Source organism: Orcinus orca, chromosome 2 (assembly GCF_937001465.1).
Source record: "Orcinus orca chromosome 2, mOrcOrc1.1, whole genome shotgun sequence".
Classification (NCBI taxonomy): Eukaryota; Metazoa; Chordata; class Mammalia; order Artiodactyla; family Delphinidae; genus Orcinus; species Orcinus orca.
Window position 1 is genome coordinate 158,105,454 of NC_064560.1, and position 21,866 is coordinate 158,127,319.

The 21,866-nt window shown below is 41.5% G+C and overlaps 1 protein-coding gene across 1 annotated transcript in view; it reads right to left on the reverse strand.

Moving 5' to 3' along the window:
• The window catches only part of CCDC198 (coiled-coil domain containing 198), a 496,778-nt gene that overhangs the window by 457,772 nt on the left and 17,140 nt on the right, over positions 1-21,866 (reverse strand). The window contains exons 3-6 of the mRNA XM_004279310.3: positions 16,069-16,155; positions 14,825-14,926; positions 13,895-14,054; positions 5,382-8,180 (exon numbers count right to left, since the gene is read on the reverse strand). Coding sequence (XP_004279358.1) covers positions 7,951-8,180; positions 13,895-14,054; positions 14,825-14,926; positions 16,069-16,155 — 579 coding nt within the window. The 3' untranslated portion in view covers positions 5,382-7,950. The remainder of the gene's footprint in view (positions 1-5,381; positions 8,181-13,894; positions 14,055-14,824; positions 14,927-16,068; positions 16,156-21,866) is intronic.

Genomic DNA, 21,866 nt, shown 5'->3' on the forward strand with positions numbered 1-21,866 from the left:
TGTATAAGTGAGGTATTAAAGTCCCCCACTATTATTGTGTTACTGTCGATTTCTTCTTTTATAGCTGTTAGCATTTGCCTTATGTATTGAGATGCTCCTATGTTGGGTGCATATACATTTATAATTGTTATATCTTCTTCTTGGATTGATCTCTTGATCATTACGTAGTGTCCTTCCTTGTCTCTTGTAACATTCTTTTTTTTTAAAGTCTATTTTATCTGATATGAGTATTGCTACTCCAGCTTTCTTTTGATTTCCATTTGCATGGAATATCTTTTTCTATCCCCTCACTTTCAGTCTGTATGTGTGTTGGGTGCTGTTTTAAGTACTTTAATGTATGATCTTATTTCTGTCACTGTGAGGTAGGCACTATTATAATTTCCATTTTACAGTGAGGAGGTTTTGAAGACAGGCAAACTTGAAATAAAATTGCAGTTTTTCCAATTAAATGTGTGGGCATTGACATTTCATACACTTTATTAACATTGGTTTTCCCTTTTCAGAATCGAGAATGATAATGTCTATCATGGAATCAGGATCAGGAATTCTATACACAGAGAAGACTCATTAAAAAATACACAGCTTTTATTAACTATTGATACCTGATTCAGAATTTCTTTCAGTTATTTAACCTCTATGTGGTCATAAGGAAGTTGCAGAGCCGGGCTGTGAATTCTGAGTCTAGAGCCTATTGTTCTTTACCTCTAGACAGGTGTGCTGGTAAATGTTTAATATCCAGCTCTCTGAAAAAAAAAAAAAGTCCCGATTGGCAACATTTGCCAATTTTTGTGGTGTAACTACTCTCACCATGGTTGATGTGGTATCACTGAATATGGATTTGGGAAGAGGTCCTCATAATTCCTCTTGGGAACCGGAACTGGCCACACTAGGCAATTCCAGCACTCCTCAGCCTCCAGCATTACATCATAAGGCAAGGAGGTGGTTGCTGTGTAAGGTACCTGTTGGTTGAGGTTCTTTGGCTTCAAGAAATAGAAATCAGGTGGAGCTGGTCCAAGTCAAAGGTGAATTCGCTGTAAAGATACAGTCTTAGAAGGAAGGGCAAGGAGGCAGCAGGGCTTAGGAGGGCTGGGAATGAGGGATAGATGTGCTGTGGGGTCTCAGTGCATCCCTTGTCTCTGACTCTGTTTACTGCAGGTCTGTGTTCCTGCATCTCTGGCTCACAGGGCAGAATGCTACTATCCATCAATCCTGAATGTAGCCACTGAGGTTCTTGCCACCAGCAGAGACTGAGGTCCTCTCTGACTGGCTCAGTTGGGTCAAGGGTCAGTCCTAGACAGTCAGCTATGACCATATGACGTTAGTGTTGGCCATAGTCTGTTTGCTTCTGTTCATGATCACATTGGAGATGTCATTCTAGACTAGGACCAGCCCCTTGTGTCTCTGAAATTCTGTTACACTTAAAACCCGTTGTCACACCACGATCCTCTGGACTCCTCACCATCTGTATCTTGATGACCTTTCTGAGGTCGTCCCTGTCAGTGTCCCCTTTGCTCACTTCACTTTTCCAGCCTTCTTGTTGGTCCTTGAATATTACAAGTCATCTCAACTCAGGGCCTTTGTACTTGCTCTCACAGGTGTTCTCATGGCTTCCATCCTCACTTCATTCAAGTCTCTTCCTCAGAGATTCTAAAACCATGGGTCAAATCCATTTCACCTTGCTTTACTAATCAAGGTCATTTTCATTGTTGCTACAAAAGATTTGCCTGTTCTCCAACCAGCACATAGCCCAAGTTGCTTTCCAGGAACTTGCAGTCAGCTGTGTCTAGTTCAAGCCGAGCCAGTTAAGACTGGATGGGACCACTGACCCTCCAGCTGGGCATGCCTGAGTATTCTTTAGCTGTCAGAGGGCTGAAAACTCCACCCTCAGATTGTGTTAAGCACTTACATATTTGAATGTGCCAAGGCCTGTAGCTTCGTTACACCTGCGCAGAAGGACAATTACTGCACCTTTTTCCAATCACCTTTCCCCACACTCCCCACGCCCCCCATGCCTCAGACCACCCTGCTGCTTTATTCTTTATCTCATAAATACCCAAGCCCCTTGGCTTCAGGGAGGCGGATCTGAAACTTGTTCTCCTGTCTTGTCTGTCTTGAGAATAAACCCTCTCTTTGCTGCAAACCTTGTCACTGCAGTGTTTTTGCTTGTTGTGTGTCAGGCAAAACAAACCTGGTTCCCTAACAAGCCCCTCCCTGAGCATCCTGCCTGAAACAGTCCATTCCATTGTGCGTGTCCTCATACCTGCTTTATTCTCTTCAATATTACCTGAAATTGTATCATGTATTTGACTCTCTGCTCCAGGTCTCACCGCTGGAATATGACCCATGGGTCCAGGGACTTTGTCTTGTGTGGCTGTATTTTCAGCATCTGGAACAGTGCTTGGCCTCTAGTAGACACTTAAAACCTATTGGCCGAATGTTTGATTAAGTAAATGAATGAGAGTGAGCTGCAGACTTATTATGAAGTACACATTTGAAAATAAACCTTAACTCTTCACTTTGTTTTAAAATGTTTTTGTTTATTTTGCACATAAATAGTATAATAGTATTCCTTTAAAAGGGAGATGTAATTCGGATTTTTCATGGTCTAAACTTCCCTCATCTACCCTTAGCATATTTTCTCTCAAGCTTTCCCCACAGTATTCTAAATTAGGTTTTGCAGTAATATGTGGAAATAGGCTTTTGTTTTTCATCTGAGGCAGGAAATATTTGACTTTAATTATGATTTGATGATCCTGGTAAGAAAGGAAGTGGCATGAAGAGCTGGTATTTGTTTTCTGTCTTTAAAGTCTCTGTGTGAGCAGAAAAGATTATCTTGTTTACAAAACTATTTCATAGGTGACTCCTGCAAGAATCATCTTCAGTTAACTCCCAGTAACTCAGAATTATCGTCAAAATAGATAGATGAAGAAGAATGGCCCTTTGCTGGAGAAAAATAATCGAGAAAAGCATATTTCCAAAAGTATGCCAGAAAAAAGACTTCTTTTTCTCATGAAAAATTCAGAGCAAGAAAGAAAATGTTATTTTCACAAGAGAAAGCATGTATTTGGTCATAGACAAGCCTCCCCCCACTCTCCCCCCCTCCCCACCATCCCCAAAGCTGAGGAGATTTTCAGTTAGAGAAAATTGACAACTTTGCCTTGAGGCTTAATTTTATAGCTTTTACCAGCGGCAGCAGCTGTGTTTACTGACGGCCCTGCGTTGCCTCTGAACAAATTCAAGATTAAGTAAAGGATTGGTGTTCTCAGATAATTACCAGCCAAACGCACAGTCTCTTACTGTGTGTGGAGCTCCAGGCCTCATGTCCTTACCTTTAAAAATTACCTCAGAAGCGGTTGCTTTTAAAGATAGAAGTTGGTATATCTGCTATAATAGAATGTTTGTAGCCCTGAAGCTGTGGTTTTCAACCCCAGCTGCACGTTGGATTCACCTGGGAGCTAAAAGCAGGAAAACACCAACCCAGTGCCAGAACTCTAGCCTGACCCAAATAAATCAAAAGGCGGGAACACAAATCCTACTTGTTATTAGGTGTTTGATCACTCGCTGGCTGATTCCAACATGTGGCTCTGAGAACCACCGCCCTCTGGCCCAGGAAACGGTGTGCACCTGAGTTCCATCCTGGATGGGGTGTCTGGTGGGGTTGCTCACTGATCCTGCTCGCAGGCCAAATTGTGAAGACAGTTAAATTTATCTTTAGTCTCTCATCTACCTTTCTGTACCCCTCACCCCACCCCTGGAAACTCCCCTCCTGACATATTTCTCAGGTGCTCTTATCCTGCCCTGCGCCCCCATTTAAGCACTCAGGCTCCACGGCAATTCTTTCTTGCTAAAAGAAAGCTCTCACCATTTCCAGTGTAATAGTATTCCGCTCCCCAAACAAAAAACATGTAACGGAAATGTGAGAACGCAACTGGTGAGTTGAGGTAAAATTAGGGAGGGGAGGCGTGTGCTTCCGGCTCCCATCAGGCCCCTTCTGGTAAGCAGCGGTCTCCTCAAAAACACCCAGTTCTGCTGGGTGACCCTGGCAAGTTAGTCGACCTCTCTGTGCCTCAGATTCCTCATCTGTCAAACAGGGGTGACCCACAACATTGTTGCGTGGATTATACACGTGAAGCATTTGGAGAGTGCTTGACACACCATAAGCAGTCAGTGCACATTAGCAGTTATTACTATCACCGTTATTATTATGATCGTAATTTCAAATTCTTGAGTTTAAGATTGGGTGAAGGAGAGTTCCACATGGAGCAGGAAAATAGAGAAGACATTATGATTGACTTTCTTTTGCAGCTGACACACTCTGAATTTCAAGAAATATTTTGAGCTATGGCATCTTCATTGGTACACATACGTGTCTAGCTCCTCTATCCCAAGACAATGTCTAATTTGTGCCATCCATTTAGATGTATAAATTCCAAGATCTAGGGGGAAAAAAAACCCCATCTTTTTTTTTTGCGGTACGCGGGCCTCTCACCGTTGTGGCGCACAGGCTCCTCACGAGCAGGCTCAGCGGCCATGGCTCACGGACCCAGCCGCTCCGCGGCATGTGGGGTCTTCCTGGACCGGGACACGAACCCGTGTCCCTTAGCATCGACAGGCGGACTCTCAACCACTGCGCCACCAGGGAAGCCCTTCATTTTAAACTGTATAATCAACCTTGTACAACTAAGACTCTTGGGAAATGAAAGTGAGAGTGAGCAATTGACGCTAATTGACTAGTTAACACATAAATTAATGAATTCCATAAACATTAAATAATAAACTCGGTGCCAGATGTTATGCTAGGAAGCAGGGGGGTGGGTGTAGGGTGTGGATACTACAGGGAGGAGACGCCGAGCCCTCATGTAGCTCAGAGACCAGTGAACGTGTAGAAGGAGGTGTCGTCCAAGTTCAAGTCACAGACCAGAGCCATGAACACCTTCATTGGCCCTGCTGTCTTCAGTGCTGGGAGTTGCCCACCCCACTTTGTTTTTTTGTTTTCTTTTTTGTAGTACGCGGGCCTGCACTGCGCCACCAGGGAAGCCCCTCCCACTTTGTTTTAAACCTTCCAGGTCAACCATAATATGAGGATGTTGAGAATAGGTTGAACTCATTTCTCCTCTCAAGGATCTTACTTTTCCTTTTTTTGTTGGATTCCATATATAAGTGATATCATATGATATCAATATTTGTCTTTCTCTGTCTGACTTACTTCAGTCAGTATGATAATCCCTAGGTCTATCCATGTTGCTGCAAATAGCAAAATTTCATTCTTTTTTATGGCTGAGTAGTATTCCATTGTATATATACCACATCTTCTTTATCCATTTATCTGTCGATGGTCATTTAATATTCCATTGTGTATATATTCCATTGTGTATATATACCACAACTTCTTTATCCATTCATCTGTCGATGGGCATTTAGGTTGCTTCCATGTCTTGGCGGTTGTAAATAGTGCTGCAGTGAACATTGGGGTGCATGTGTCTTTTAAAAATATATTTTCTCAGGATATATGCCCAGCAGTGGAATTGTAGGATCATATGGCAACTCTATTTTAGTTTTTAAGGAACCTCCATACTGTTCTCCATAGTGACTGCACCAATTTACATTCCCTCCTGTGGCGTAGAAAATTTCCTTTTTCTCCGCACCCTCTTCAGCATTTATTGTTTGTAGATTTTGATTTGCCTTTCTCTGGTCAGAATGGCCATAATTTCTCATAATTAGTGATGTTGAGCATTTTTTCATGTGCCTGTTGGCCATCTGTTTGTCTTCTTTACCCAAATGTCTATTTAGATCTTCTGCCCATTTTTGATTGGGTTGTTTTTTTGAATTAATCCCTTCTCAGTTGTCACATCATCTGCAAATATTTTCTCCCATTCTGTAGGTTGTCTCCTTTGCTGTGCAAAAGCTTTAAGTTTAATTAGGTCCCATTTGTTTATTTTGGAAAAGATACAATGTACTTATTTACAAAACAGAGACTCACAGACATAGAAAACAAATTTATGGTTACCAAGGGGGAAAGGGCTGGGGAAGGGATAGATTAGGAGGCTGGGATTAACCTATACATACTACTATATATACAAAAGATAACCAACAAGGACCTACTGTCTAGCACAGGAAACTATATTCAATATTTTGTAATAATCTATAAGGGAAAAAAATCAGAAAAAGAATATATATATATATATACACACATACATATGTATACACATACATGTGTATATATATATATATATATATATATATATGCACACACATATATATAACTGAATCATTGTGCTGTACACCTGAAACTAACACAACATTGTAAATCAACTGTACTTCAATTAAAAAAAAAGAAGGATCTTACTTTTCCAAACAGGCTAACTGGTCAAACAATCTATGCATTCCTTTGTAGGAAATACGCTTTTTACCTACCAAAGAAAAAGTAAGAATGCTGCTTGCAAAGAACTGGGAGTAAAAATGCCCCGGGATGACCTAGTTAATTGTCTCTGTCCTTGGAAGAAACATGAATGTTCATCCCTTGACACAGCAGTCTTTTTATCTTCTTAGTGACTGATCTGAATGCACTGAATGTCAAATTCAGGGGGTGTTTCTATTGTTTTCTTTTTGGAAGTTTCCTAGAGAAGGCTTAAAAGGTATTTTTGTTTTACTTTGTTTTAAAATTCTCTAAATTCTTAGAAGCTTCTGGATGGCTTAAAAATATTTTTAGGTTATGCTAAAAGTGGAGTCAAATTTTATACAAAAGAAGTTCTTAAAATTGCCTAAAAATCTACTTTGGGGGCCCCTATAGATAGCACAAGGGATTCTTGTGATTGAACTTCTCTGTATCTGATTGTGAGGTTGCTCACATGAATCTACGCACGTGACAAAACTACACAGAACTAAATACACACACAAACGAGTACATGTAACTGGTAAAATCTGAATAAAGTAGATTGCTTGAAGGGTAAAAAATATTTTAATTTTGTAAATATAATCACTTTTGGACTGAACATTTCTAAGTTTCCTTTGGAAGAGTTCTAAGAGCTACATCATAATCTAAGGGATCTTCATTTAATTTTGAGTTTCAACTCACAGTGATGTTCCACACTTGACATTATTTTACCTTTTTCCTATAGCCTCTCTGTTATGAGGTAACAAGTTTCTAACTCACAGGAAAGTGACTTAAGTGAGCTTACTGTCTACTGTAGCATCACTGTGACTTTTCTTTAAAAAGTCATTTTTATTTCTATCAAATTTACTCTCTCATCTATTTGTTTTATAAGAAATAATTTGCTTTTAAAACAGTGGGGTGCCATGTCTCAGAGATGGACCCCAATAGACCACACTTTGGAATTGATGCCTTGTGTAGCCCCTTTTTCATTACCTGTGACCTGGCCTATGACTTGTAGTAACCAATCGAGTGTGTGTTGTGGGGCAGTGATTTGGGGCCCGTTCCATGAATTAGACTTAAGAGGATGGGCAGCTTTTCCTCCTCTGGGAACGTTTGCTTTGGGGAACCCTGGGCTGACATAAAAGCAAATTCACTACCCTGCAGGAGAGAGCACTTGGGGAATCCACATGAGGAGGCTCTGGGATGATACAGAGAGGGGGCGAGGTCCAGCTGTCTCAGTGTCCTGGTCGAGCCTCCAGAGGACTCCAGCTGCCATCTGGCTTCAACAGCATGAAAAACTTCAAAAGACACCAGCAGAAGAACCACCCAACTGAGCCCAGCAACCCACAGAAAAGTTGGACAATAAGTGGCTGTTATTTAAGCCCCTAAGTTTTGAGGCAGTTAGTTATGTAGTATAATTAACAATATATCTCACTTGTTTAATCTTAGGATTTCAAAATGAAAAGAAAGTGAATTGGTGTCCTCAAAATAGTTCATATACTACCTTGGAGAATTTTTAAACGAAAGTAAGCTTTCAATGCACTCAGTATCTAGGTTAGTGAATAGTATTATTATTCTCAATCAAAAAACTCGTCAGAAAGTGGAATTCTCTCTGTCCTGGTCCTCACCAGTGCTCGTGGTTTCTTCTCGTCTTTCCCCAACTCATCTGAGTCAGAGCTGGAACTGTCCCAGAGAAGCTGTCCACGAGCCTCTCGTTCACGGAACCATGTTTCCAATTTGCCAATTTTCTGGGGACAATAGTCATTACTTGCTTGATGTTCCAGAAATTCTGCATTCTGTGTATTTTCTACAAAGAATTAGAAGTTCATTTAATTTATTTTTTCCCCTGACAATGATGTATTTGTTTAAGTGCTTAGGTTTTTAGGAACACAAAATAATCTACTTGGTGTTCTTTAAAAAAAAAAAATATATATATATAAACACACACACACACACATATATAAAGGATTTCAACTGGTGTTTCTGTAAGCATTAAAAATGCTTTCCTTGCTATTTGAAAAACTTCTTAATCTTCTGAAAGTCACAAGAATGGCACAGTACACACTTGTATACCCTAACTCATCAACAACATTTTGTCACAGTATTGTTTTATACATATATGTACACACACACACACACACACACTTTGCTTCAGCTGAACCATTTGAGAATTAGTTTCAGAGTCACTTCCTCCCAAAATACATCACAAGTCTCGTAAGAACAAGGGCAATTTTCCTATGTAACCACAATACAATTATTACACTTAAGATATATGTTGAGACAACATTGTTTTCTAATATACGTTCTGTATTCAGATATCCATGGTTGTCCCAGTAATACCCTTTATAACGGCTTTTTGTTTGTCTGTTTGTGTTTTATTTTTTAGATCCAGGATCCAATCTAGGAATATGTGTTGCATTTTATTTTCTTGTCTCTTAATCTCCTTTAATTCAAGAACACTCTCCTATCTTTTTCTTCTTTCTTCTCTTCTCTTCTCCTTTCTTCCTTCCTTCTCTCCCTCTCTTCTTCGCCTTCCCCTCCTCTCCTCTCCTCTCCTCTCCTCTCCTCTCCTCTCCCCTCCCCTCCTCTCCTCTCCTCTCCTATCCCCCTCCCATCTCCCCCTTCTTCTTCTCCTTTGTCTCTCTTTCTCTCCCCCTCCCCAACTCTCTCATTGGCTCTTTTCCTCCTCCACCTTCATTATCTTCTTTTTTTCCTAACACTGACATTTTAAAGCATCCAGGTCAATTGTTTGGTAGAATGGCTCTAAATTCAGCCTTCTCTGATTGTTTCCTTGTGATTAAATTAAGGTTAAGTGGTTTTGGCAAGAATATTGCACAGGTGATGTTGCCTGGAGCTACTTATTGAACATCTACTACATGCTAGGCACATACTATACACTTTTCTTAACCTTCACATCAGCTCTGCCTTTTGTAGCAGAATCACCTATGGAGATTTTCAGAGACACAGATGCCAGATCTACAGAACTAGGGAGCTCAAAGGGTCAGGCACTTATTTTACCTTCTTTTTTTTTTTTGGAAGAGATTTAATTTATTTTTTGGTGTGGGATTTTGTGCATGTATGTCTTTACTTTAGCTTTTTATTTAAGTAGTACTCAGTGCCCTTTTAGAATGCTCTTCAGAACAACAGACTTTATGCAAGGAAGGTGGCTTTTAAGAAAACAAAATCTTAACGACCATTTTCAAGCTTGGAAAATCATCCTGGGTCAAAGTCCAGATTTTCCCCTCAGTCTGGTGGAATCAGCTGTAACTTTATGGATGCTGTTTTCATGATTGTTGTTTATCAAATCTTAAGGCATATTTTATTTAAGCCCTTGATATCTGAAGTTGCATATGGTTACAAAAGAATATTAAACATTTCAACATGAGAATTCATGCCTTGTGACTCGCGAGTTCCCTTTCTCCCTCACTGAGGGGCTACCCTGCTCTCCCCTTGAATGTTACTGTACTTACTAGCATTGTCTATTTACACAGCCCCGACAGAAAACTATAGTTAATTTATCCTGCAGCCCTAATCTGTCTCCTGAGCTCTGATACATTTTTTGTACAACTGGACACCTCCTCTTTGATGTCTCCTGACAATATGTCAGCTCCATCTTCTTTTTCTGTCTTAAACCTGCCTCTTCTCCCAGTTACCCTAGTCCAGCACTTGGTTGTGACTTTGTTCCATCATCTGCCTAGTTCTTCAGGAGAAACCCAAGAATCCTCCTGGCTACCTCACTCTCTCCACGTACCCATGTGTAATTCATCACCAGGTTCTGCCAATTCTCTCTCCTAAATATCTTATATCTGGCTCCTTCTCTCTCTCCTCTGTGTCACCCTTCTCTGCTGGTCCAGACACTACCTCTCTCTTGCACTACTGCTATGTACTTCTCACCTGTCTCCCTGCATCCTCTTGCATTCCTCTCCCATCCATGCTCCACAGTTCAGACAGAGTAATATTTAAAATATAAACCCAATAGTTCACTTACTTGCCCTTTCAGTGGCTTCCCATTGATCTTAAGATAGAGTTCAAAGTCTTTATTTGATTTATGAGACCCTGTGTGCCCTGGGCCCTGACTGTGCCTCCAGCGCCATCTCCAATCATTCTCTATCTCAATGTCTCTTCTCCATCTGGTGTCTGGAATCTGTCAGGCTCCTTCCCACTCAAGGGCTTTTGCACACTTATCAATCACAGTTTAGGATGTCCCAGGACTCTGTTCCTTATGCTCACGTGCTCACCTGCTCCCTTCATGCAGCTACTTCCTGTCTCAACTTAAATATCACTTCCTTACAGAAACTGTCCAACTGCTCAGATTATTAGGTCTCTCAGTTATACTCTCATTGGACTTTCCTTTGTTCATTGTGTGTGCTATTGTGTAAGAACCACATCTACTCAGTTCAGTATCTGTTGAAAGAGTAAATAAGTAAAGGAATGAACAAGTGAGCCATCAGAGAATTTTGGCAGGCGGGTAGTATTGGTAACTGGGACCTGGGAAGGGCTTCATTCATTGGGGCCAGGGCGTGTCAATCATCCCTGCTCTACACATGAGCCCAGAACTATTAGAAGCATCACTCAGATTGAGAACAGGGATTTTCTGCAGACTAGAGGCAGGAGCTTTGAAACAGGAAGAGACCATTTGTTAATGGTGGGATCTAATGTAATATTAGCAATAGCTTGACTCTCACTACGCTCTTGGTGTTACGATATTTCAACTCTAAATTTAGTATGTGAGGCAAAAGTCACATGTTCAGTTTTATCCTTGAAAATCCCTTAAGTCACTCACAAAGCACTATATACAAAGTTTTGTATACTAAGCACTAAAGTCTGAGAACTTCTGAGCTAGATGTCTTATTACTTGTTACATTTTGATAAATCTCTGTTTGATTCTTTATGGTTGCTAGACTTAAAGAAAAAATAAAAAAAGAAAAACACAACCTTTAAAACCTAAATGTGTTTTGGGTGAGCAGAGTAGAGGAAAGTGTATCCTACTTCACAATTAATTTGGGGAGAGAGGAAAGAAACAGAGGCCAGTGTGGGAAAAATAGGGAGTGATTTTAGGTAGTACAAGGATCATACCAACCATTAAAAATGTTTGATGGTTATGTATTTTATAATATGTGCTTTAGAAAAATGTATTACCACTATATCGAACCCATAATGTCACAGTTAATTCACAGACAAGGCTAAATTATAAAAATAAAACAAAGCAAGATACCTTAAAGGAAAATACTAAGTAAATAATTGTACAAGTGGCCAGATAAGACCAGAGTTGTGAAGGTGACATTCAAATGATGTATGTGGAGTGACACTTCCCCTGAAGCAGGTAGTTATTTTCACTATAAGACATCAGTTCCATATTTCTTCAGTTTTGTCCCTATCCATATGATACTTTACATTTTATATGTGCTTTTACACACATCACTTGAATTTTATGTAAACTCTACATGGTAGACACAATGCTTTATTCCCATTTTATAGATGTGGAAACTGAGGTTCAAAGAGGTTAGACAACTGGAAGTTAGCTATAATCTCTCTGTAGAATAAAGCTATATGAACAAATATATAGCTAATATTTATTGAGCGGCTGCTCTTAGCGGTACTATTCGGGCTTCTATTATTCTAATTCTATTCTAATAGTGGTACTATTGAGCGGCTATGTACCAGGCACTGTTCTAGGAAAAAGAAAAGATACTAGCTCCCATGGAGCTTACAATTAGTGAATGTACCATCAGGGCTCAAATAAAGGACTTTGATTCCAAGTCCAGTGCTTTTTCTACTCACTAGACTCATATGGCTTCTGGAAAGTGTAGGAGCCACATTAACATGTTAAAACTCATAGAATTGTATACCTAAGAGAGCAATGTTCACTTTGTGTAAGTTATATATTACCATGTATTACACAGATATATGTAATTTACTATGTAACTATCTATAAAATATATGTAAAGCATGTGTGATTTCATTTTAAAGAGGCAGCAAGAAACAAAGATTGATTTTTATCTCACAAGAGAGCTGAAACTCTCATCCTACCTTCCAAAAGAGGGAACAAAAATGGACAAATAGAGCCTTAAATAAGAGGAGCTGGGTACAGAGGAACCTTAATTACCAGAACTCAACTAGCAGAATGCTCATGGAAGTCTATGATCTTAGCGACGTTTCAGTTTTAGGAGAAAGCAAAGTGAACTGCTTTTAGAAGACAAAGAAGGAAATCAAAGATGCTACTTGGGAATATGTAAAAAGGACCCATTGCTTGAGCATATGCCTACAGAGTGGTGAGGTCTATAAGGCTTTGCAGAGGGAAGCCTTCTCTTGAGAGAGAAATTGGAGGAGTCATAACCTCTACATTTGCTGACTTTCCCAAGGTTGTCCTGGACCCAGCTCTGAGTCGCTGGAGTCCTGATGAGGCTATATGAGGGGATGGGTGGGAGTGCACCCTTTGGAATCAGAAAGACCCGGCCTTGAATCCTGGCTCTGTCACATGGGGGCTAATAGTAACTCCTGTCTTATAGGTGTGAAGCTTAAACGCGATAATTCATGTTAAGGGTGGACCACGGTGCCTGGCTTAGAGTAAGCACTCGAGACCTTAGCTGGAACTAAATGAAACAGCTTTAAAAAGTATCAGGAGAGCAGAGGAGAACCCCCTCTCCAGGTGCCTCAGTCTCCCCTGGCCTCTCCAGATCTGGAGCATCTTCCAAATGTTGGGGGTTTTTTTGGCCTGATCTCAAGCAATGACTCTAAGTGTCTAATTTTAACTGAGGCACCTTTCTTGGTGGTTTTGCCAATATTTTTTAAATGGTAAAAGTTGTTTTTCTATGTGACTACACAGCATATTTCATTCTGGGACGTGGGACTATAGGTTAAATAGATGTTCCAAGTAGATTTTTCATTTATTCAGCCTTTTCTTATTTAATTAACTTATTGATTAAGCATCTCATTCCTCTGAGCAGGGGCAGTGTCTCTTTCAGCTGGTAACTTTGCATCTTAGAAGCTCAAGACCTCCAGAGACATGGCCAGCATTTCTGTAGATCTCTAAGTGGTCAGTCTTGCTAATGCGGGATTGGCCCACAGCGCAGTAAGCTCTGTATGTGAACAATACCATGCATTTGCAGTGGTGGGTTTGCTCTGGGGGAGTACAGACAGGGAAAACTTAATGGGACACTAATTGATGGGGCAACACAACACAGAGTTTATGAGCAAAATGTATGTTGGAAATCACAGAGCCATCTGAGGCCCCTGAGCAACCTGGCCTGACTGCAGTGTGTGGGCTGGGAGTGATCATAGCAGGAGATGAAGCCAGGAAGGTAGGCAGAGCCTAGATCCTGAAGGCTTAGAGTATCAGGGCAAGGAGTTAATACCTTGTCCTCAGGCTCAAGGAGACTCACTGAAGGATTTTTTTTTTTTTCAGCAGGAGAGTGATATGGTCAGATTTGCATTTCACCTTCCCCACTCCACATCAGAAGTTTATCTGATGAAGTTTTTAAAATGCTTGAAATATTTTACTAAAAAAATTGTGTGCCTCACCTGGACTTCTGTTCAAGGTTTCATCAGGCAACAAGGTTAGAAAGTCACCATCGTCATTTCTTGGGATGCTTTGAAGGATTTTCTTGACTTTATGGTCCCTCTGTTTCTGCTTATTAGTTCTTGCCTCCTTGTGAAGACTTGTCTTCAATTCCACTTGGGCCTGAAATTGATCAGCTATAAACAGTTAGTATTCTCCCCTCAAGCTACTTTCACCAGAGTAGGTCAACAGATCAGCTACTTTGCAAATTGTGTGCTTATCTGTAGACATCTGTGGTCCCCTAAATAGAACACGGTTCTCTTTTTTCCTGTTAGAAGGTATGGAAACTTTCTTCACGTGCAGGTTTGTTAGGAGAAAGGGGAGCATGCCTATAATCTCAAAACAGTGAGGACCTTTGTAAAACCATTTCACCATAGGCTAGCTGATATATTTGGAATTGCAGAAGACAGGGACTTCAGGCTTATTCACTAGAGTGAGGAATTTGGGTTATGACATTTACAGGAGACATTACTGTAAAGGGGTTTGTTACAAGAGATCTTGCTTATAAAATGATTCTATGGCTTAAATTATAGAGAGATGCCTAGGTATCAAAACACAGACCAATTCACCACCCTCTTCCTTTTTACTAAACCAAGAAAAATTAACCTCATTTTCCTGCTGGAGCCAGAATGTCATAGAAGCAACAGTTAAAAAAAGGGAGACTTGAGACATGGATACATCCTTGAGAGGATGGAAAACACAGGAAAGACTCAACAGAGTTGGTAGCAGAAGGGATCTTCCTGCTTCTTCTCAATCCCAGTAGTTGAAACTTCGGCTCCAATTGAAAATGCTAGGTAAAGACTAGAGATGAATGCTTAACTATATTCATGTGCCAGGGCAGTGATTATGTAGAGTACATTTGGTAAATATGACCCTCTTCTTCTCATGTTTACCTCTTGTCTTTTACGGTTCATTTCCAGCATTTGCATCTTATGTAAATATTGTCTTTTCCCAGAAGGATACATTACAGTTTGCATCTTCTTTTCCAGTTCCTGCTATGAAAGATGACGCACTCGTTAGCATGGGGTAATTAGTTACTGACTCTGCAATCACAACTTGAAATCCTTTTTGGAACAGAGTGAGATCTTAATCATCAGTCATAATCCATAGAGATCTCTTGTGTCGTCAGAGGTGGACCGTTGCAGCTTCCCAACCAGTTCTTAGTGAAGCTATCAGTGAATGAAGTGGCAATTTGCCATGTGTATCATATCATTTTTAAGGTTCCTGTAGAGTTTTGCAAACCTTGAATGGAAATATGTTTCCATATCTCATTTTGACAAGATATCACTTTCCATGTCAACAGCTGCTTTAACTATCTTCCCAGAAATGTGTTCTTGTTTGATGAGACCTGCTTCTCTCTCCCTGCTTCTTCTGTCATTGAGTAATTGTCTGGCTATGAAACTAGAGGGGGGCCAACCTATTTCTGTAGGGTTTATTCCCATATTCCACTATAAGCCCTGGTACACTGCAGTTTAGGAAGGATTTAAAATTGATTATTTGTGACTTGGGTGATCTCCCCTGGTGTATCATAAACTCCAGTGAGACAATGTGAACAGTTAATGAGGGCAGCCAGGGGTGAATATACCCTCATTCATCACTTGCTGTGGCCAGGAAGGGGAAGGGACATGTAGCCAAATGTGTTCAGTGATCCCCTGTTCTGTTTGCCTGTAGACATGAACTGTGGTGGCTATGTGAGCGTCAGGGAGGGGCCCATCTCTATGGGCACTGTCAGTATCACAAACATGGCTTTGGGGATCTAAAAGTACCTGGACATCTTTTATCAACTCAGTCATCTGTGGATGGCAGCATGTAGATGACTCTGAAATGAATCAGGGGAGGAAAGTGTTCACAAATTTGAACACTTCTAGAATCACCAATTTCCAAGTAAAATTCCTCTCTCTCATCTACATCTCCCTGTTTTCACCAGGCAGCAGAGAAGGGCTCAGAGTTCATCTGAGAGGCAAGAGTAATCACCAGTTGGAAGCAGGCCCAGAAGAGAATGGATAGCTTTGGAAAGTTCTAGCTCTGAATGAATTAATAGCTCTCTTTGCCTTTGAGGTCTTCTGTGTGGGGAGTACAGGAAAAGGATGGCCAGCCCCCCAGTTCCCCACCCCCTCCAGGTTTTGCTGCCGCTCACCTTGGCTTTGTGAGTCCTCCCAGCTTCTTCCTGGCTCAGGAGCCTTTCAGAAGTAATTACTTGTGGCAGGTCAATGGGTTCAAGCTTCTGGAAGTCCAACATTTAGAGTATTCAGCATTCCTCATGCCATGAGATGATGAAACATAAAAGCCAGATATTAAACTATCTTAACACTCTGCACGTATTCATGAGAGCACACAGGGAAGGCAGTTTCTACAGGATTACAGCTGTATCTGTGTGAAAGGCTTTTTGACCTATCTGGGTTCTTCAGTGTTCTCTTGCACTGTTGCCAGTGACTCACTGATCTAAGTATTGGTCAGAGAGTTAAAGGATTAAGAATCATTTTCTGTCTGCATTTAGGGACTATGTCCACAGTTATCAAGCAACAAGTGTCTTAGAATATTAGAGATGAAAGAGGCGCCAGGAAGCTCCTTTACTTTATTTATCCCTTAACCACCCAGCTAAACTATTCTGGTCCTTAGGGAAGTAACCTATTTTAAGCTCTCCAGAGAAGCTCCCTCAGCCTCCTCAGTAATAATCACTGGTGCTTATGAGGCATATTGACAATGAAAATGTACTGTGCTAACAAATCTTAGACATGGATTTTTCCAGCAGGGCCTTGGGTTTATCAGGGAGGTGATGGCTGAAGTTTCAAGCGGACACTGAGACTAGGCAGCAGTTGATGAACTAGTGATTTGCCGCCAGCTCTACCTGTCTTAGATGACTTAATTTGGAGCACTAGGAAGTGACTGAGCAGGCTTGGGAGACAAGGGCTGGTCTCTTCACATTGACATGCAATCAGGGACCTGAATTTATTTGTTCACTCAGTGATGACTTATTGAATGACTGCTACCGGCCAGGCATTGGGTTGCAATGCTCAACAAAAATGGGCATGGTCCCTCTTGGGGCTTACGATCTATGGGGAAACAAGTACACTTTTGCTTGTGTGATTATTTGATGAATAATTACAAACTGCGATTGGGGCTTTGAAGAAAAAGTCTGCAGGGTAGGACTATGACAAGATATAACTGGAGGACTCCACCTTGGGAATGAGGGGTTTTATGAATTGGATTATGTTCCCCCCAAATTCATATGTTGAAGCCCTAAACCACCTCCCCCCAGTACCTCAGAGTGCGACCTTATTGGGAAATAGGGTCCTTGCAGATATAATTAGTTAAGATGAGGTCATACTGGAATAGGGTGGACCCTCAATCCAATATGTCTGGTATCGTTATAAAAAGGAGAAGTTTGGATGCAGACATGCACACAGGGAGAATACCACGTGAAGATAAAGGCAGCAATTGGGGCGATGCTTTCACATGTCCAGGAATGCCAAAGATTGTCAACAAACCACCAGAAGCTAAGAGACAGGCATGGGACAGATTCTTCCACGTAGCCCCCAGAAGGAACCACCCCTGCCAACACCTTGATTTTGGACTTGTAGCTTCTAGAACTGTGAGACAATACATTTCTATGTTTTAAGCCACACAGTTGTTATACTCTGTTACCACAGCCCTAGAAAACTAATTCAAGGGACAGAGGGGTCAGGAGGCAGTCCAAGAAAGTTTCCTGAGGAAGTACTTTTTAGCAGCAGTTGGAAGGTTGGGAGTTTTCAGGGGATTGAGGAGTTCCAGGCAGAGGGAATCACATGGGCAATAGCCCCAAGGCAGGAGAGAGCATGATCTCTGGAAGGAACTGTAAGAAGTCAGTTGGCTGCAGTTGAGAGTGAGAGGAAGAGTGGCTCACATGGGACTGGAGAGGTAGGCAGGGGCCAGCTCATGAAGGGCCTGATGGGGCATCATGAAGACGTTGTCTTCTTAAGAGGAGCAGGCAGCCATCGACACATGTTAAGCTGAGTAGGGACATGCTACACTTGCTTAAAAAAATGATCACTCGAGCTGCGGTGTGGGAACTATACTGAAGAAGAGCAATTATGGATGTGGGTGAACACTTAGGAAGACAAAGATGATGGGCCCATGGGGGGGAAATTGATGAGCTCTACAAATGTTTAGAACAGACCAAGCAAGATTCGTGATTGTTACTGAAGGAGAGTGACATGTCCAAATGACACCCAGATACAAGGGATGGATAGTGCTGTCATTTGCTGAGATGGGGAATCCTGGAAGAGGGCCATGTTTGGGTGGAATATAGAGGGGAGATCTGTGCTGAAGATGCATGCTTGGGAATCATCCTTGGGTAGAGAATAACTGAAACCATAGGATGAATGAGGTCCAGAGTGAGGAGAGCAGAATCAAGGATGCCCCAGCACTGAGAGTTGGTGGATGGGGATGGGCTGGCCAAGGAGATGGAGGAATGATTGCTTCAGAAGCGGGAGGAAAACCAGGAGGACACCATGCCACAGAAACCAGTGTCAGCACTCATAAGGGGGAGCATGACTGGGGCCTCCTGCTCCTTCCCTGTAGAACAATTTCCTCGTCCCTGGGCTGGGCCTGAGCTGTTCTAGGGAGAACAGCCAGCAGCCCTTTCTGGTAGAGCAGCCCAAAGCTGAGCTGGCAAGGAAGGAAAGAAAGGCAAAGGATGTGGAGATGGGAAGGAGAGACAAAGCGGGAAGAACTCATCTCTGTGTTAGATGTGCCAGGCCATTTGCATTTGTGGAAGGAAGTGGTTCTCTGTCCCAGTCTCACCTCAGGTGAGGAAGTGAGGGATTTTTTTTTAACATAATAACTTAGCAATGAAGTAATGAGAGGTAATTAATACTAGCTAGAAAGAGGTTTGTTTGTTGTCCTGTCTCTCAACTCTGCAGAACCTAAAGATGCAGGGTAAATGACACCTGCTGGCACAGGAAGCAGCCACTAATCAAGTCAGAACCCTGAAGGAATGGAGAAGAAAAGGAAGGGGGAGGGAGACCAAGGGGAAGGAATATGCAGGAACCTATGGGAGGAAGACTCAGCAATGACTGAGGGGGATTTCGGGGTGAGGAGAGAAGAAGGAAGTGCTTGTGCCGTCCCCTGGACTTGGTTCAAGATTTGGTTCTTTCCGGTGATTAAGCCCATATGCCTTTGCAGCCACTGCCGTCCATCATGCCACGCTCACAATATGTCATTCAATCCCCACATGAACCCTGTGTATAATTATGTATATTTCTATGTATAATTCTCTGTTTCACGGGTTAATGAGTTGTGCAAGTTTGCAGAGCTAGAAAGTGCTGATTCTGGGATTCAAACTCAGGTCTGTCCACTTCCAAATCCCATGTTCCTTTCTCCATACTTGTTTCTAAACCTGGTTTATTGTTAGAATCTCCTGGAATTAAAAAAAAAAATCCTAGGCTATTCATTGGGGATTGAGATTCAATAGGTCTGGGATATGTCCCAGCAGGAGGGAATATATATATATAAAAAATACAGGGTTGTTTGACCTGAGGTGATCCAGCACTGGAAGCTATAGGCTCTTTCTTGAGGCTAATGGTGGACTCCGGGAGGGGTCATGCCAAGGAGTACCTCCCAGAACTTCTGCTGCCAGTGTCCTTGTCCCTGCAGTGAGCCACAGCCAGCCCCCACCTCTGCAGGAGACCCTCCAACACTAGCAGCCATGTGGCTGACAGGATCTTGGTGCTCCAGCTGCTGTCAGGCCTGAGCCTCTGAGGTGGGAGAGCCAAGTTCAGGACACTGGACCACCAGAGACCTCCTGGCTCCATGTAATGTCAATCAGTGAGAGCTATCCTAGAGAACTATCTCAGTCTCAACGCTAAGACCCAGCTCCACTAAATGACCAGCAAGCTACAGTGTTGGACACCCCATGCCAAACAACTAGCAAGACAGGAACACAACCCACCCATTAGCAGAGATGCTGCCTAAAATCATACTAAGTTCACAGACAACCCAAACCACACCACTAGTCATGGTCCTGCCCACCAGAAAGACAAAATCCAGCCTCATCCATCAGAAAAAAGGCATCAGTCCACCAGGAAGCCTACACAAGCCACTGAACCAACCTTACCCACTGGGGGCAGACACCAATAACAACAGGATTAAGAACCTGCAGCCTGCGAAAAGGAGACCCCAAACACAGTTCGTTAAGCAAAATGAGGAGACAGAGAAACACGCAGCAGATGAAGGAGCAAGGTAAAAACCCACCAGAACAAACAAATGAAGAGGAAATAGACAGTCTACCTGAAAAGGAATTCTGAGTAATGATAGTAAAGATGTTCCAAATTCTTGGAAACACAATGGAGAAAATACAAGAAATGTTTAACAAGGACCTAGAAGAACTAAAGAGCAAACAAACAATGATGAACAACACAATAAATGAAATTAAAAATTCTCTAGAAGGAATCAATAGCAGAATAACTGAGGCAGAAAAATGGGTAAGTGACCTGGAAGATAAACTAGTGGAAATAACTACCGCAGAACAGAATAAAGAAAAAAGAACGAAAAGAGTTGAGGACAGTCGCAGAGACCTCTGGGACAACATTAAATGCACCAACATTTGAATTATAGGGGTCCCAGAAGAAGAAGAGAAAAAGAAAGGGACTGAGAAAATATTTGAAGAGATTATAGTTGAAAACTTACCTAATATGGGAAAAGAAGTGGTCAATCAAGTCCAGGAAGCACAGAGAGTCCCATACAGGATAAATCCAAGGAGAAACATGCCCACACACATATTAATCAAACTTTCACAAATTAAATACAAAGAAAAAATATTAAAAGCAGTAAGGGAAAAGCAACAAATAACATACAAGGAAATCCCCATAAGGTTAACAGCTGATCTTTCAGCAGAAACTCTGCAAGCCAGGAGGGAGTGGCAGGATATATTTAGAGTGATGAAAGGGAAAAACCTACAACCAAGATTACTCTACCCAGCAAGGATCTCATTCAGATTCAATGGAGAAATTAAAACCGTACAGACAAGCAAAAGCTAAGAGAATTCTGCACCACCAAACCAGCTTTACAACAAATCCTAAAGGAACTTCTCTAGGCAGGAAGCACAAGGGAAGAAAAAGACCCACAAAAACAAACCCAAAACAATTAAGAAAATGGTAATAGGAACATACATATTGATAATAACCTTGAATGTAAATGATTAAATGCCCCAACCAAAAGACACAGACTGGCTGAATGTATACAAAAACCAGATCCATATGTATGCTGTCTACAAGAGACCAACTTCAGACCTAGGGACACATACAGACTGAAAGTGAAGGGTGGAATAAGATATTCCATGCAAATGGAAATCTAAAGAAAGCTGGAGTAGCAATTCTCATATCAGACAAAATAGACTTTAAAATAAAGACTATTACAAGAGACAAGGACACTACATAATGATCAAGGGATCAATCCAAGAAGAAGATAAATCAATTGTGAATATTTATGTACCCAACATAGGAGCACCTCAATACATAAGGCAAATGGTAACAGCCATAAAAGGGGAAATCGACAGTAACACAATCATAGTAGGGGATTTTTAACACCCCACTTTCACCAATGGACAGATCATCCAAAATGAAAATAAATAAGGAAACACAAGCTTTAAATGATACATTAAACAAGATGGACTTAATTGATATTTATAGGACATTCCATCCAAAAACAACAGAATACACTTTCTTCTCAAGTGCTCATGGAACATTCTCCAGGATCGATCATATCTTGGGTCACAAATCAAGCCGTGGTAAAGTTAAGAAAATTGACATCATATCAAGGATCTTTTCCGACCACAACGCTATAAGACTAGATATCAATTACAGAAAAAAAACTGTAAAAAACGGGCTTCCCTGGTGGCACAGTGGTTGAGAATCTGTCTGCCAATGAAGGGGACGTGGGTTCAAGCACTGATTGGGG